The following is a 17,366-nucleotide window of genomic DNA, read 5'->3' on the forward strand; positions in this document are numbered from 1 at the left end:
TCAATGATTTGCCGGTTTGGCACAAACCCTCCTTGATTTTCAGATATGATTTGGGGCAGCGCTTTTTTGATTCTGTTTGCTACTAATTTGGTTATTATCTTATAAGAGGAATTACATAGAGAGATGGGCCTGAATCTATTGAAAGTGATGGGATTTGCCTCTTTTGTGACAAGTGCCAGATAGGAGGATTTTGTGTTGCCTCCCATCTTTTTTTTTTTGAAAGTGTTTCTCACCATTCTCATGAAGTCCTTTCTGATTGTATACCAGTGATTTCTAAAGAACGCTATGGTGAAACCATCTGGCCCTCGTGCTTTATCCGGATGTAGACTCCATATGGCCTCCACTATCTCTTCCTCTATTGGATCTTTGCACAAATCTGCGTTTTGTTCTCTTTTTATTTTCTTTTTTGTGTGTTGCAAAATTTCTTCATACTCAGCCGTTTCTTCTGTGGCTGACAGTAGATCTTTGAAATGCATGTAGGCTGCTTTTTTTATTTCTTTCGCTCCTTTAATTTCTTGATTTTCCACTTGGATTTTTTCTATCTGATTTCTGGCTCTTCTAATCTTCATAGAATTATGGAAAAAGGATGTGTTCTTGTCACCTGCCTTGAGCCATAAACACCTGGACTTCAATCTGGCCTCTTCTTATTCTTTCTTGTTTTCCCTGTAAATTTCCCAAAAGATTTCTCTCTCTTTTAAATAGTCCTGCCTGCTTTCCTCTTTTCCCTCTTTTTCCTTTTGCATGCTGTCCATTTTCTGTTGGAGCCTGAGTGATTGTACTAAAGAACCTACCTTAAAGAATAGTAAGGTCTTTTTTTTAGGGGGCAAGGATGCGTAAGCAGGCTTGACCACCGAGAAAGGATGCGTAAGCAGGCTTGACCACCGGGGGTACCACCTTTCTTCTTTTTGACCACCTCTCCCTAATAGATCGACCCTGCTATCAAAATAACGGGGTTAGAGCAAATCGAACGTTTTTTTTTTTTTTGTTCCTCTGGTCTTGCCCATTCTTTTAACTTGGCTCTTAAATTTTTAATTTTTGTCTCCCATATGTAATGAGGTGAACCTACTACTCTTGGTTCCCATACTGTTTTTACTAACTTGCTGATTTCTATGTTGCTGTCCCAGGTTGAGCTGTATCTGAAGGGGAGAGGGCCCTGGTTCTCTATTTTACCCAAAGCTATTAAAACTGGTTTATGATCTGATGCAGTGGTGTGGATGATTTTTGAATTTATAGAGTTGTATTCTGCTGCTATACTTTCCTGAATTAATATCCTATCCAACCTTTCTTTGATATTACTTTTACCTACTCTTTTATTGTTCCAAGTGTATTTCCCATTATTTGGGGGGATGTCCAGAAGGCTGTGCTGCTCCATAATTTCTTCTAAAGAGTTCTTGGAGGGGTCCGTTTGATACTTTCCTCCAAATTTTTCCTCAATACTTCTTACCGGATTTAAGTCTCCTCCTAAAATCACCTTCCCTGCTTGATTTTCCTGTAATATTTCCTTCAAAGTGGCCCAACATTGTTCTTTGTCCTTATAGTGATTGGGGGCATAGATGTTTATGACCCTGTACCTCTCTCTTGTACTGATTTTCTTGAGGTTCGTTATTATCCAATGCTGGTCTATTTTCTTTTGAATCAATTCTCATATTCCTTTTTTCCATATTGTGCATGTACCTCTTGATGCTCCTATTGCCTGCATGGCTTCCCCTTCATACTTTCTAAACTCTTTTTTTGAGATTTTCGGTGTCTTGATTGCCTGCCTTTGTCTCCTGGATCATTAGAATATGCCTGTCTCCCGAATCATTAGAATATTTGGGTTTTCATTTATTAATATATCTCTTGCTGCATTTTCCTTAATAGTTGACCCCATTCCTCTGCAATTCCAGGAGACTATTATCATTATTTACCTGCTTGGTGGTACACGGTGCCCTTCCCCCTGGGTTGGTTTCTCTCATTGTTCCCTATGCTCTTCCCTAGGAAAGTATCCATAGGTTGCTGCGTTCCTAGAGCCATTTCTTTTGCCGCTGCTTCGTCCCTTAGTTCCTTGTTTGTCTTCCTTCCCACTTTTTTTCGATTTTCAGTATTTGGGAATGCTTCCTTTACTTGCCTTTTGGTTAAGATTCTGTCTACTGAGGGGGGCGGAGAGAGGAGGGGGTTTGAGATTCTAGGGGAGTGGGGAGAAGGGTTAGGGGAATGAGGGGTTCTAGATTTGGGTCAGGGCGATGGGGGGGCAGAGAGATCCAATGGATCGAATGGGTTTGCAGTGGCAAGGTCTGCATTTGGCGAGAGAGGCTGGGCTTCGGTGGATGTTGAGGGCTGCGAAGAAGATTGGTTTGGTTGCTTGTTTACATTTTTTTCCTCTTGACCTGTTCCCATTTATTTTCCAGATCCTCCGTTTTTTCGCTTTCATTTTCTTTTCTTTTTGTACATCTATTTGCGAAATGACCGTATTCATGACATACCTTGCATTTGAAGGGGATCTGCTCGTAGTCCAGCTACTGTATGTGCGTCCACTGGTCCACTTTGATTTTGATAGCTTCCGGGAGTCCTCTCCCTAGATCCACTTCGACACATATTCGGGCGCATGCATGCATATTTTCCTTTGGCTCGCATCGATCAATGTACTTCCCCACTGCATTTCCTATGGCTTTAACTAAGTTGTCTCCCTGGCAGTGGAGAGGGAGGTGCGGCAATCTAACCAAGACAGGTACATTGCTTGGGACATCCATTTCTGGATCAAAGTCTAGGGTCCCTTGTATCCATGAAATATGGACCATTCCTGAAAATCAAGTCTCGATCCTCCTTGGTCTCGAAATGAAAGGTATAATATCCTCTGCCGCAAAACCTAATCGAGATCTTCCCATTTATTGAAGTCGACCAGTTTCTTTCTACCCACTTTTGGATAGTCCTCGGTGATGGCCACAACCCCGTGAACTGCCCTACTAATCCTTGTTCTGCCAGGGAGAGGGTTGATTTTCGTGGGAGCGCCGGAGGCAGAGATATCTCTGGTATTTCTTCCATTCTTTTAACAAACTTTGAGACTGCTGGTCTGTTCTTAGCCGACCCCATTGCCGAAATGAGGGAGGCAAATGCTTTGGCTGTTTCTTCTGATTCCTGATGGTGGGATGAATGATGATCTTCGTTCACTGGTGGATCCATTTTTCTCGAGCCTCAGAAGCAGGAGGCCGTTGAGGGTAGCTGTGAATTGCTTGCTGCAGGGTGGTGCACGATCTCTCTCATCCAGAAGAAGTCAATCCTCAGCAGCTAGAGGCCGCTGAGGAGAAGCAGGGCTACGTCTCTAAGTGTTGCAACAGTAGCTATGGCTGCGCGCAGGCGACCTCAAGAGCTCTCATCGCAGCAAAATTTTATTTCATTTTTTTACATTTTTTACATCTCAAGGGGGAAAACCCATTTGAAAAAGACCCTCACAGACTACCCATTTCTGCGACACAAATATAATCCAGCAGACTAAGCAACTTGTAATAAAATAACCTAACCAAATAGTTAGGATTATTCCCAAATCACTTTTACACAGACTCGATCTATAACACTAGGACTCGCCTAAGATCTTGGTGACAAAATTCATTTCGGCTTTGGGGTAAGGCTGAAGGAAAACTTTGCCGATTATTCGAGAATGGATCGGTGAGACAAAAAACCTCTCGGAATGTAGATCGTCACCAGAAAAGTAGGTTTACCTAGGTGATTACATACACGACACGGATCTGCTGAGATTATTTACATTATACATATGCAGATTGGGTTTACATTATAAGATGATCCTCAGGCTAATGATAATAGTTGGATGGCAGGAACACATCGATCAGGCGCTATTCCTTTTGCGAAAAAGGAGGTGTACTGCTATGGGTCATTGACACGTAGTGGTCAACAGGGTCTAGCATGGATGTGATTGAAGAATTTATGATGCTGATTGGTACGTGGCTGCAGGGAGCAGGGAGAGTTACGTTTCAAATGGGGTTATGAAATGCCTGTAGACGTGTTAGCTAGAAGGCTTGCAGATAAGTCTCAAGTTTATACGCAACATGCATACATGAGACCACTTGGAGTAGCTGCTATAGTACTTGGTATTAATGAAGAGTCTGGCCCTCAATTATTTAAATGTGATTCGGCTGGTCATTTTATTGGTTATAAAGCAACTGCTGCTGGTATCAGAGCCCTTGCTTTCGACATTGCATACTACAAATCGGTTTGAACATGAAAGGCATCCTAGCGGAGGGTGTGAGGCATATTATAACACGTCCAAATCTGTAGGTTTCAACAAACATGCTGAATAGGTTGAGGAATATAGAGACGAAAACATGGAGCGGAAGGGTTATAATTGTGGATCAAACACAAATTCACTAGTTGCTTCTCAAATGCATCATATTGTTGCATTGCAACACAATTAGTTCACAACGTTAGCAAGGCATGGCAGAGGCATGCACACCGCTCATTTCGGGGTTAGGCAGACATAGCAAATCCTAAATAAACTTGGCTGATTCCAAACTTATTACAAACACTAAGGAAACATATACCAATAATGAAGTTTGAAACCCAGTGCATTCCAAGAGACAGAGAAACAGCCTTGGCATGGATGCGTGACACAAAAATCTCACGTAGAAGTAAAGCTGGTACTGGACCAACTCCCAAGGAAAATGAAACGACGTACAAGACAGTCCCAAGAACAACAAGAATGCCTGAGTATTGTGACAATGCCTTCCAGGAAAGGGACAAAGAAAGCGGCTCCCCATAAAACTCATTATAAGCAAGCTCTCGGTGTGCAGACAACACAGTGGCACGGTAAAATAATTAACACAGTTAGTCATGGTAATGAAGTAACGCAACCTCCAGCGACTTCCAGTATAATAGTCTCAATGCACAATTTTCAAGATTCCAACCAACACTCAATGCATACACATTCACGACGACTAATGAAATAGTCTGCTAGAGCGCCCAGGTGTAGTAGAGCAACATTAGAATATTTCTATAAATAGAGAAATGGCAGACAAATTCTGGAAATGATGCAGAGCTAACAGAATCTGAAACCATGTCAGATGCACATGGAATGTGGACAACGAAATAAGGTAAAGCGTGAATTCCATTTCTATTAACAAATGATATACATTTATAATACATGGGACTGACCATTTGATTGCATATTCCAAGGTCTGTTGGACTCCCTTTGACAGTTTATCTTCCACACCATAACCCTTAGAGGATTTGGTGTCCAACATTTTTCACCTAACTGTGATGTCACTGAAACTGTGAGACTCTTCCCATTGAGATAACCCTGAACTATGATAGATCCTTCATTGTGGTAATGGCATCCTTCGAACTGTGATAGATCCATCACTCTGAATTGTAATGGCATTCTTCTCACTGTGATTGCCTTGAACCCTTAACATTGTAGGAGCACCGAGCCCACAATACTGTAATAACGCTGAGCTCACAGTACTATAATAACACCGAGCCCATAATTCTGTAATAACACCGAAACTGAAATGGAACCGAACCTGTAATCACTGTGATGACCGAAACATATCTTCTGAGATAGCACCGAGAGCATTTCTGTGATTTCCGAATTACAGAGATAATCCGAACTTCTGTGATTGTAATTTGAGCGAAGGTTATACTCCTTTATATAGTTGTTCGTCCATAGAAATGAGCCGACATGACTTATATGAAGAGATGCGTCTATTATATTAGGCCGACATGAATATATTGAGGGAAACCGACTTGTAGATAACTTATTTGAGGTCGACTTGAAGAATTTGCTGGAGAGGATGACTTGATGGAGGAGTACAAACATTAAATTGACTTTGACTCAATCCTATAGCCTACAATGGAGGCTTGACCTATAACCATTGACCCAAGCATGAAACCCATGCTTTAACAAGTCAATTCAACAATAATAAAATTCTTTTATTTTGACAAATATATTACATTTTTGACTTCAAGTACAATAATGAAGATCGAACCTAGTTACATTTTCCAACATTGGGTGGCTTGACTAGCATTGATTGGCTGAAATTTTAACCAGGTTTGACTGGAGTTTAGACTTGATTTTTGGCACAGATTTCTAGAAACATTTGGAATTATAAACCTTGCTGAAGAATAATTTCTCCTAGAAGAAAAGTTGCAGTTTTTTTTCCAAGTTTGGGTTTCGCAGGGTAAATTTGTTGTCTCTATTGTGCATGGGTATCTCTTTATGATATTACTATTTTCTGTGCATTACTGTTGAGATTTTTGGTGTATAATTGTCAATGATGTTAATGGCATAAAGATAAAATTGTTAAAGATCATTAGGCAGTAATTAGCAGATAAGAAAATTGGCTTCTACTGTTCATCTTGTAGAAAATTTAACAAGCCCAAGGCTAGATGTATATCTTATGGAGTTTTTTGTAGCCTCCTTCGAGCTCATAAAGGAGGATTTGTTGAGACTTGAGAGTAGTAGATGAGTAAAGGCGGACTAGAAAAATGATGGTTGCTTTCAATGCCACTTTTATAACACTAATTCTAAAATCTGATGATCTCTTCTTTTGAGGAATTCAAACCTATTTCTTTATGTGATTGTATTTATAAGATTGTGGCAAAGTAATAGCTATGAGGGTAAAGTCTTTATTATTTACCTCTATATGTAATGAATAGTTTGGCTTCTTATTAGGAAGATAGATCCATGAAGCCATTGGTGTAGCTAATGAGGATCTTCATACAAACAAGTCTAGAAGGCTACAAGCAATGGTTGTAAAGTTGGATCTCTCAAAAGCATGTGAGAGGATCAACTAGTTATATACTTGAGGATGATGCTCATTCACTTGAGATTTGATGTTCTTTTTGTTAATTGGGTAATGAATTGTGTTGCCTCGATGTCATTCTCTAATATTGATAAATGGTTCAACTTCAAAGTTTTTAGGCCTAGTAGGAGCATGAGACAAAGTTGTCTTTTGTCTCCTTTACTACTTCTCAAAGTCGCGAAAGGAATGAGCAAGGCTCTAATATTTGCAAAGAACTCTAGACTGTTCAAAGGCATAAAATTTGGTGGCCAACTTCCACCTCCCAAAAAACAAACTCCTTTATATGATGAGGAATGCAAGGCTCTCCATCACTGACTTCGACATGCATTCACCCATGCTCACCCCTCCTACCACAACCTAAAGCTTTCTATCATGTTTTCCTTTGTCACAAGAAACACTTCTTTGTTACTTTGTTACTCAAAGGAAACGAAACTTATGTATTTTCCTTACTCCCCTAAACATTTTTGGCAAACCATCTTCCCCCACCACTCTGCCCTCCCAACTGACCCCGAATCCTTGTTCTCTCACATATATACGCTCTCTGATATTCCTAGGAAGCCCTAAATTCAAGTTACCCTCTACATGCTTCTTATGCTCTGATAGTGATTGTTGAAAATGAAAGGCTGTCCAAATGAAAGAGGAAATTACATAGTCAAATAACATATTCTGAGACCTTTCCAACAATATAATGACACTCTGTCTAATTGATAGTGATTGTTGAAAATGAAAGGCTGTCCAAATGAAAGAGGAAATTACATAGTCAAATAACATATTCTGAGACCTTTCCAACAATATAATGACACTCTGTCTAATTCCACAGGAATAAGGAGATACAAAATATTTTGTCAAGATGATCGTTGAAAGTACAAGTAAGTGCCGTTTGGATACCCTATTTTTGAAGGAATTTTTACTCATTACTTTGCTCAAATGGGAGCTTATTTTGAGACTTTTCCAACGGTATATGGCATGCCTTCTAACAAGTACAAGTAAGTGCCGTTTGGATACCCTATTTTTGAAGGAATTTTTACTCATTACTTTGCTCAAATGGGAGCTTATTTTGAGACTTTTCCAACGGTATATGGCATGCCTTCTAACAACCTCACGGTTGATGAGAAATGAATTTTTGAATTTTCACTATACAGTTTGCCAATTGCATCAATTAGCCCAGCCAGTGGACAAGTCAGCCGTAACCTAGCGTCCAAACGCACAATAAATAGGCATAAGGAGCATTTCTAACCACTCAACTCAAGTATTTGGTTGTGTTAGGAGAGCGAAGGAGCAAGCCCAAAGTTCAAAGAAGTGAAGTAAAGTCGAGTTGAAGCACCTTTTTGTGTAAGGGTTATGGCACATTTTTGAAGGGTTTTTAGCATTGCTCAAAATGGTCACACTTGACATCAAACTAATTTTTGGCATTAACCGCATTACACAAATGTGAGATCACTAATAAATACAAACCAAAGTTTTGAAAATGAAGCCCATCCTCTCTACAAGATCTCATATTCCATCCAATTGAAAATCATGATGGCCAAATGTTTTCCTTAAGACTAAACCCTTGTATCATTGAACTTAGGGTTTCTCAATCCTACAGCCTCCCCCAAAGGCCTAGCCTTTGAAGCTATTGTAATCTTTTTGAGAGGAGAAACGAAAATTTGGCTTTCATCCAATGGATCATTTAAATAGTTGAATGCATCCTTATACCAATTGCCAATTATGACTATTGTTGTAGCTTCAGGGCATTTGGGTTTCAATAAAAATGGTACTTGAGCAAATCAAAAAGTGTTTATTAAAGGACATTACTGTCAAACCAAAAAGGTCTACTAACGATACAAGTATTATAACAATGATTGATCATATATCAAATAATATTGTATTCTTCCATAATTCTGTGTAGTTGATCTTTCCAAGGCACTCCCCCTTTTAGTTAGAGCGAGCCAATCTTTAGACCACAGTCTTTCTCATTTCCACATAAATGGCAGTTATGTGTACACATCAAAATACATGTTGACTAAAATACAAATATTTACTATTTCTATATTTGAGGTTCTAATTTCTTAGACTGAAGTGCTCATCACGCTTTTGCACTCACACTTACATCATCTCCCCACATAGAAAATAATGTTGCTTTTGTATGCATTGTTTTTTTTGTAAATGCACTATGCACACTTAATTTTTTTTTCCTGTCCTGATCAAATTCTTGCCATCTTGTTAATGTTTCAAAGAGGTTGGGATTCATAAAATCTTTTAATTTTTATTTTAGAGGCTTAATTTCAAGGTCTTTATTTTTTCGCGGAATAAACTTTTGATTACTTGTTTGTCCTAATTTTGTTTAGAAATTAAAATAGAGGATGTTTTATTTCGTTCTTTAGATAATTCTTGGTATTTTTGCTTGAACTAGATCTATGTATTCGAATGATGATTGCAGGTGTGCATTTTTGCATATGGCCAAACTGGGTCAGGGAAAACTCATACAATGATTGGTGGCTTAGATGTGGCTAGTAAGAAAGGAATTATACCGAGATCTTTGGAGCAGATTTTCAAATCTAGCCAGACTCTTGCCTCACAAGGATGGACCTTTAAAATGCAGGTTGAACTTGTCAATCCTTGCATGCAAGAAGAAGGATTATGTTAAAGTGTGGTTAACCGATGCTTTTATGCAAAGAAACTAATTATAGCAGATCTATATTTTGTCTTTTGGATATTCCCAGGCATCAATGTTGGAGATTTATAATGAAACTATTCGAGATCTTTTGGTGGCCAATAAGGGCTATAATATGGATGGTACACGAGTTGAGAATGGTATTGCTGCTAAGCAATATACTATTAAGCATGACCAAAATGGAAATACTACTGTGTCAGACCTTACCTTGGTTGATGTTGCCAGTTGGAATGAGGTTTCTTCTCTATTGCATCGGGCATCTCAGAGCAGGTACATCACTCATTGGAATCTTTTCACAACAGATCAATATATTTTATTTGTACTTATAAACTATGCTTTATTGTCAATGCAAAGTTTCTGTTCTCCTTACCAATGTTAATCTAAAATGATTTCTTTTCTTTTTACAACTGAGACAGATAATTTTGTATGAAAAAGGTGCTGCAGTCTTACTGTACAGCATAGTAATACAAAATGTGTGGCAGTCCTGATGCCATAAAAGCAAAATTTTTAAAAAATTTCAATGGAATCTTTTCACAACAGATCAATATATTTTATTTGGTCTATAAAACTGTGCTTTATTGTCAATGCAAAGTTTCTGTTCTCCTTACCAATATTAATCTAAAATGATTTCTTTTCTTTTTACAACTGAGACAGATAATTTTGTATGAAAAAGGTGCTGAAGTCTTACTGTACAGCATAGTAATACAAAATGTGTGGCAGTCCTGATGCCATAAAAGCAATTTTTTTACAGAATTTCAATGGAATCTTTTCACAACAGATCAATATATTTTATTTGGTCTTATAAACTGTGCTTTATTGTCAATGCAAAGTTTCTGTTCTCCTTACCAATATTAATCTAAAATGATTTCTTTTCTTTTTACAACTGAGACAGATAATTTTGTATGAAAAAGGTGCTGCAGTCTTACTGTACATCATAGTAATACAAAATGTGTGGCAGTCCTGATGCCATAAAAGCAAAATTTTTACAAATTTTCAAAATCTTCAAAACAGATATTGTTCTTCTGTCTTTGTTTGAGAGAAAACTATTGATTCTACTGGCATAATCCCCATTGAAATGCCCCAGAATCAATATTGTTTTGGAAAACATAAAAAAAACTTGGAATAGATGAGCACGCATGGCCATGGTGTGCCTCATTCTGTTCCTCCTATAGAGGGATGTTCTCTTGTATCATTGGTTCCATCTCCGGATCTTTTGGGTCTGCTTCTTGAGTTTCCCTAGGGATTGAGCCGATTCATAATCCTTGCTATTGTATCCTGGACTGTGAGCTTCGTGCCAATTCTGTCACACTATATGTTGTAATAAGTTGCATACCCCTTAAGTTTTGTAGTTTGCCTCCTTTGCTGAACAACAATTTCCAAAACCTCTGTTTTCCCTTGATTCAGTGATACCGCATGGTAATGGAATCGACTAGTGCAATTAGCACTTTAGAGTGGTTCCTTGACATTATAATTTCATGGTGCCTTAGAACTTTTCATAAACCCAATATCTCACTGGTAGCACATCAAACTGGAGGTCTATGCTCTTCCATGCTTAAACCCCTAAATTCAGGCAACAAGGCCAACTTGTCACTAGAATTTTTAGGGTGGGCTTCCCTTGGTTTCCTGCTTATAGAATGGATCTCTAGAATTCGAAATATAGTGAAGTGCCAACTAATTCCTTGAATAGCAACATAGTTGGGGTGAGCTGCAAGAATCATTATTAGAATTTCATGACATGATTTTGTGGAGAGCTTTGCTAACTAGAATGTTGAATTTGAACCACATGAAGATATCCCACCTTTGGTTGCTATCACAAGAAATGATATTGTATTACCTTGCTTTGCTTTCATCATTGTATGGGTTGGAAGGGAGGGGGGGGGGGGGGGGCGCTGGGTATTGTGAGATTTAATGAGTGTCGCCTATGCATGGGAATGGTTTTGACACTTGGATTTACATGAGCCCATTGACATTACTTCAGTGCATGACATTTCACCCATTGGACTATTCATTATAATATGGTTATAGGATTGGTGTTAAAATAATCCACCCTTTTTATCTAAGTTTGCCAGCCCCAAATGAGTAGTAGAGTTGACCAAGGTATCCACTTGTTCATTTAATGCTGTTAGCACATGGTGATATCTCACTACTGCAAATCTTGTTGTTGATGGATTATGTATATTATCCTTTCCAAGTTACAATTGGTTAGGGTGGTTTTATTTCTCATATGTCTTATGTTTAGTGATGAGTTCCCATTGACTATCAATTCTCTTTTGTTGTTTCAGTCTAGGATCTTTGGTCCTTCACCACATGACATTTCACCCATTGGACTATTCATTAATAATATGGTTATGGGATTGGTGTTAAAATAATCCACCCTTTTGATCTACGTTTGCCAGCTCCAAATAAGTGGCAAAGTTGACCAAGTGTTCCACTTGTTCATTTAATGTTGTTAGCACATGGTGATATCTCACTGACGCAAATCCTGTTCTTCATGGATTATGTATATTATCCTTTCCAAGTTACAGTTGGTTAGGGTGGCTTTATTTCTCATATGTCTTATGTTTAGTGATGAGTTCCCATTGACTATCAATTCTCTTTTCTGATTTTAGTCTAGGATCTTTAGTCCTTGATAAAGCACCAAGCCCTCAACATGGTTATTTGTTGTTGTTCCAAGCCTCCATTCAAAACTTATTTTCGTTAGTCACTTGGGATAATAGAAGTTCCCCCCTACACTTTCCTACCCTAATCTAAATTGATTTTGTTAACTCAAGTTTGTGAAAGAATTATTGGCATGAATTTCAGTGCTAAACCCAACTTTTTTAGCAAATCCAAGAATAAAATATTTGAACCCCCATAAGGTAGAATATTAAGCTCTAGGATAGGAGCATATTCGAATGACAAGAAATCACAACGTAATAACGTGTCCTTGATAATATTAGCGCAAGAGATTAGGGTGACACTATATATAAGATATCAAATGTTTGGAAACAAATTGCCTATAAGCGTTTGAGACCATTATGAGTTAAATCATAAGCATATAGGCCATGATGGTTGAACTACGAAATTTCATAAGCAGATGATCAAACAGTGACTAATAATCAAGAAGTTATGTTTGAAACTGAGCTTCACTAATTGACAAATCTAATGTGCACTTATCAAAGTATTGATTTTGAGTTAGAGAAGAAAAACTTTTGTACAAAATCAAGCTAAATAGTGAAAGAATTAAGTGTGCCTTGGACAAGGTGGTGTTAGGGGTTTAAAACATAACAACAATTGCACTCAAACATAGATACAACAAGGGACATAGGAAGTTTGTGTTGATAAATGTAACTAGTTTTGGTGTTCATAATTGTTGTACTTATTTCAATATGTATCCTATCTAATAAACGAGAAAAGAAAAGAAAAGTTATTATTATTAAAGCATGGGTTTCGTTCTCATTATTGATGGTCTTCAAGGTAAAAACATGTTCTTCGTGCTTCTAGGGCTTGTTAGGTTTTAGGATTTATTGTCATGAGTCAAAGGAGTCAACATCATGTTTGTAAGACCCTTCTAGGAAAAATATATTTGTAAAAAGAATTATTTTTGAGTCTAGAAAGTCTTGGAAGCTCCAAAGTACAAGTCAGCCTTGGAAACATCAAGTCGGCCTAAAGGAGGGAATTCGACCCCTTGAGAAGGCTATATAAAGAAGCAGTTCGACCTCATTTGGGACACACTCACTCCACAAGTTCGATCTATCAAGAAAGAGTTCGATCTGTAGCTAGGAAGCTAGAAGAAGGAGAGTGAAGGTCTAAGAGAAGAAAGAAGGATGAAATATCTTGGTTTTGGGCTCTATCTATCTCACATGTGCGAAGTTATAGGGTTTTTGGTGCTGCAAAAGGAGGCCGAAATTACAGTAGGACGAAGGAAACATCTTGTAGCTAGAGGAAAGGATACCCTATGTAGATATCGTTGACCTTAGGAGGAGCTATCTTGCTCCAAGAAGGTCTCAAGAAGAGGTTGATCTAGGGTTTCCTTGGAAGCTGCAAAACTGAAATTACAGGGTCGAAGTTGCAGGTTGAGAAGCAGTATCGACGCTGGTAGGTCGAAGTTATAGTGTACAGCAGTTTGGTGCAAATCAAGGAAGGACTTGAAGAAGGGTTGACTTGGTACTAGGAGAAGGACTTGGTCTAGGGTTTGGGTCGTTGTACTTATTTGAAGCAGATTCTAAGAAGAAAAAAGTTTTCGGGTGTTTTGCCTTGGTTGAGAGCCTAATATTTGTGTCCTCTATTTTTGATATTACTGCTCTTGATATTGTTTGATGAAAAGATCTAAAGAACATAAAGAAGATAAATAAGATTCACAAGCAAATATCAAGGTTAAGGAAAATAAGATTAATAGCTGCCACCATCCATTTTCCAACATGGTATCAGAGCAAGGTTAACAAGGAAGGCAACTGAAAGGACACTAGCTACTTGTTAAGGGGAAGGAAAAAGCAACTCTTCAAGAAGAAATTGATTGTCAAAAGGGATCATTTGAGAAAGGACTCAAGGAAGGACTAAAGGAGATCAAGTCTACATCAAGCTCATATCAAAGGAATATCTGAGAGAAAGACTTCAAGAAGAGTGTTGATCTCTCTCTGGAAGAAGATCTATTTGGAAGGCATCTTTGAAGAAGGCATCAAGGATCTTGGAAGTTGTTGTTGGAAGAATCCCAAGAAAACATCTTTCAAATACATTATTGAAGACTCTTTAAGGATCTTGAAGACATCATCAAAGAGAATCTTGATCTCAGGTAAGTATCATATTACATCATGTCTGAATCTTCAAGTCATATGGGTTCTTTCTGCAAGGAGAGCAAGAAGCTCAATGGAGCATCAAACTATCTAGCATGGAAGAAAATAATTGACTCGATGTAATGGAATATGTTATTGGGGAAGTCACTGAACCAAGCAAAGACAAGACACAAGAACTAGCAAGGACAAGACACAAGAACTAGCAAAGTACAAGAAAGGGGAAGTAAGGGCTCAAAGGATCATAGTCGAATCTATTAAAGATTCTTTGGTTCCATTTGTTGCAAACTTGAAAACTTCCAAGGCTATGTATGAGAAGCTAGTGAATTTGTACTTTGTAAGTACAACAAGACAAAAGATGTCGTTGTGGAATAAGTTATATAGAATGAAGAAATCGAAGGATGAGAATGTGGCATACTTTCTCATGAGGGTCTCTCAACTAAGAGACCATTCGCAAGGACTTGGGGAACCTATTATTGATTCAGAAGTAACCATCTGTGTACTAAATGCATTTCCAAGAAAGATTCAACTCCTTTTGATGAGTTGTGGGCCCAATGCATTATGGAAGAATCAAGGATCAAGTTCAAGGATGACATTAGATCTGATGAGCAATCTCAAGCATTTCTAACCCGAGTCAAGAAGTTGAAGAAGGGAAAGTTTGGAAAGTCCAAGAAGAAAGACACGTCCAAGGTTCAATGCTTTAAGTGCAATGAGTTTGGACACTTTAAGAGGGACTGTCCAAGTCAACAAAACAAAAAGAGGAAGGAAAGAAGTGAGGCTCACATAGCTGAAGAAACAAGAGAACCAGAGAAGAAGCTGAAGAAGAAAGAAGGGAAGGATCTTTACTATTGAAAAAGGCACTTTGGCTATCAGGGTCTCTATGATGACTCTTCTTTCCTTTAGGCAATATGCATTATGTAGAGCATCATATACAAAAGCATATGATAATGGCATGTTTAGAATTTACATGATTAATTTGCTTTGTAGAGATCATCTAGATAGATAGATAGACCATTTTTGCATGATGTTCATCCAAGTATTAACTGACACTATGTTAGAGGTTGTCATTTTTCTTAAGTGGATCATCATGACCTTGGAAGAACCATAATTATGAAAGGTTCCTTGGAAGAATCACTATGACAAAGGTTAGTAGACATTCCATGTAATGTGGAATCAATACTGGTAAAGGGATGAAATAATGCAATGGGTCAGGATGCGGGTTCTTTGTGAGATATATGGATAACTGGATGATCAGATGCATAGGATTGCATGTTGGTTATAAAACTTTGGATAATATGTATAGAATCTTGTAAAAATAAAGTTGGTCATAAAATATGCTTAGGTATATGGATATATGATGCTTGAAAAGAATAGGATTTGACTTAGTTAAGGGTGTATAAAGAATTGAGGACTTTCTCTAGAATATGGAAATAATGATTAACATCCAGTGTAATCTTCGGAAGGAAAAATTGTAACTTGGTAATCAAGTTTGATCCTTGGGCACTCTGATGCATGAAGTTTCAAGTGGAGATGGTCGATGGGGATGTTGATGAGAAGGTCATCATGGTGAGGTAAGTCTAATTTGTTTATGATTTGGTTATCTAGTTAATATATTAGTTTGTTGCCTGGGAAGGATGTTGCAGGAATACATGATGACAGTTGAGGCAAGTTCAACTGTATGGATGTAAGGGAAGCTCAATATCCAGTACCTGACAACTACAAAGTCAAGTTGTGTTCATCTTGGAACGTAGCAGTGCGAGAAAATAACTTGAAGGTCAAAGGAGATCACTTTCATGAAGAAGCTATGATCAACTTGAAGTTTGGGAAGGCTCTATATATTACCTTCATAATGATGAAGATGAAAGTGATGAGCAAAGGAGATGACCTGGATCTTGTCACAAGATCAAAGAGTGGAGATGGCTCCATGATACCTCGGAAAGAAGCAAGCTCGATGCAAGAGATGTGAAGGAAAGAGGGAGCCAAACAACTATGAAGAACTGGTAGTTGATATTGTGATGAAGACAATCCATGAGGCTTGTTGTGTTGACTTCCCAAATAGAAAGGAAGTTGGAAATATCCTTTGGATTTAAGAGGGAGAAAAGGAGTCTCCTTGAATAGGAGAAAGGTTCTATTCTCAAGATTAAAGGAAAATAGGGATGTCCTCTTTGGTTGAGAGGGAATGATGTTGGACATCAAACGGTTCTATTCTCAAGATTAAAGGAAAATAGGGATGTCCTCTTTGGTTGAGAGGGAATGATGTTGGACATCACATGTGCATTCTCCTCTTTAGGTAATGGAGAGAGAATGATTGAGAATTAGATAAGCATCTGTTGTTTCCTTGAGGATAAAACCTCCAAGAAAGGAAAGGTACTGACACTCTTTGAGGATGTGATAGGTATCCAAGAGAAGAATGGTTGAAGAGGACCGATATTCTTGGAGGACTCAGATTGGAGATCTAAGATAAGAATAGTTCTAAAAGGACATACCTTTTAGACATCCGAATGGGGTATGTACCATGTAGAGGTAGTGCAGTATCACACGTAAAGCGTCCCAACCAGTGATGCAGGAATCGCCCCCCCCCCGCCGGATCCAAACCCGGAACCGCGGATCGGAGCGAAGCGTCCCGGAATCCAAGTTGGAAGCGCGGATCGGAGGAGGAGGTGGCGCAGATCCGTTTAAAAAATGCGATTCCTGGCATTTTGGGTTGCGGCCGCCCGGAACCGCGGATCGGAGGGCGGTTCGGGCACGGGGTGGCGCCACGCTTCCGGCCCGGAACCGCACGCCACCCGCACGCCACCCAGGCGCTTCCGGATGCAACCCCGCGGCAGCGGATTTTTAATTTATTTTTTTTAAATTTGTTTTAACATGTAACTTAACTAGCATGAGGGGGTGGGTTAGGTGAGTTTAGGGTGACTTTAGAAAAGAATAAAGCCCCCATTCTCTTCTCATTTTCTCACTTTGAGTTTATGAGAGTTGGAGAAGAGAAGAGAGGAGAGGAGAAGAGAAGAGAGGAAAGGAGAGGAGAAGAGAGGAGAGCTTGGAGGAGTGAAGAAGGAGGAGCTAGGAGAAGGAGGAGGAGCTAGGAGAAGGAGGAGGAGCTTGGAGCAAGAGCTTGGAGGACTTCATCTACAAGAGCTAAAGAGGTAAGTT

The 17,366-nt window shown here is 38.7% G+C and overlaps 1 protein-coding gene across 1 annotated transcript in view; it reads left to right on the plus strand.

Moving 5' to 3' along the window:
• LOC149234129 (kinesin-like protein KIN-14N) overlaps window positions 1-17,366 on the plus strand; it is a 49,283-nt gene that overhangs the window by 23,405 nt on the left and 8,512 nt on the right. Inside the window, 2 exon segments of the mRNA XM_089371753.1 lie at window positions 9,214-9,375; window positions 9,497-9,717. Coding sequence (XP_089227879.1) covers window positions 9,214-9,375; window positions 9,497-9,717 — 383 coding nt within the window.

The sequence above is a fragment of the Pinus tabuliformis genome, chromosome 8 (assembly GCF_031772625.1).
Source record: "Pinus tabuliformis cultivar Carrire ecotype Pingquan chromosome 8, CPIR1, whole genome shotgun sequence".
NCBI classification, from domain to species: Eukaryota; Viridiplantae; Streptophyta; class Pinopsida; order Pinales; family Pinaceae; genus Pinus; species Pinus tabuliformis.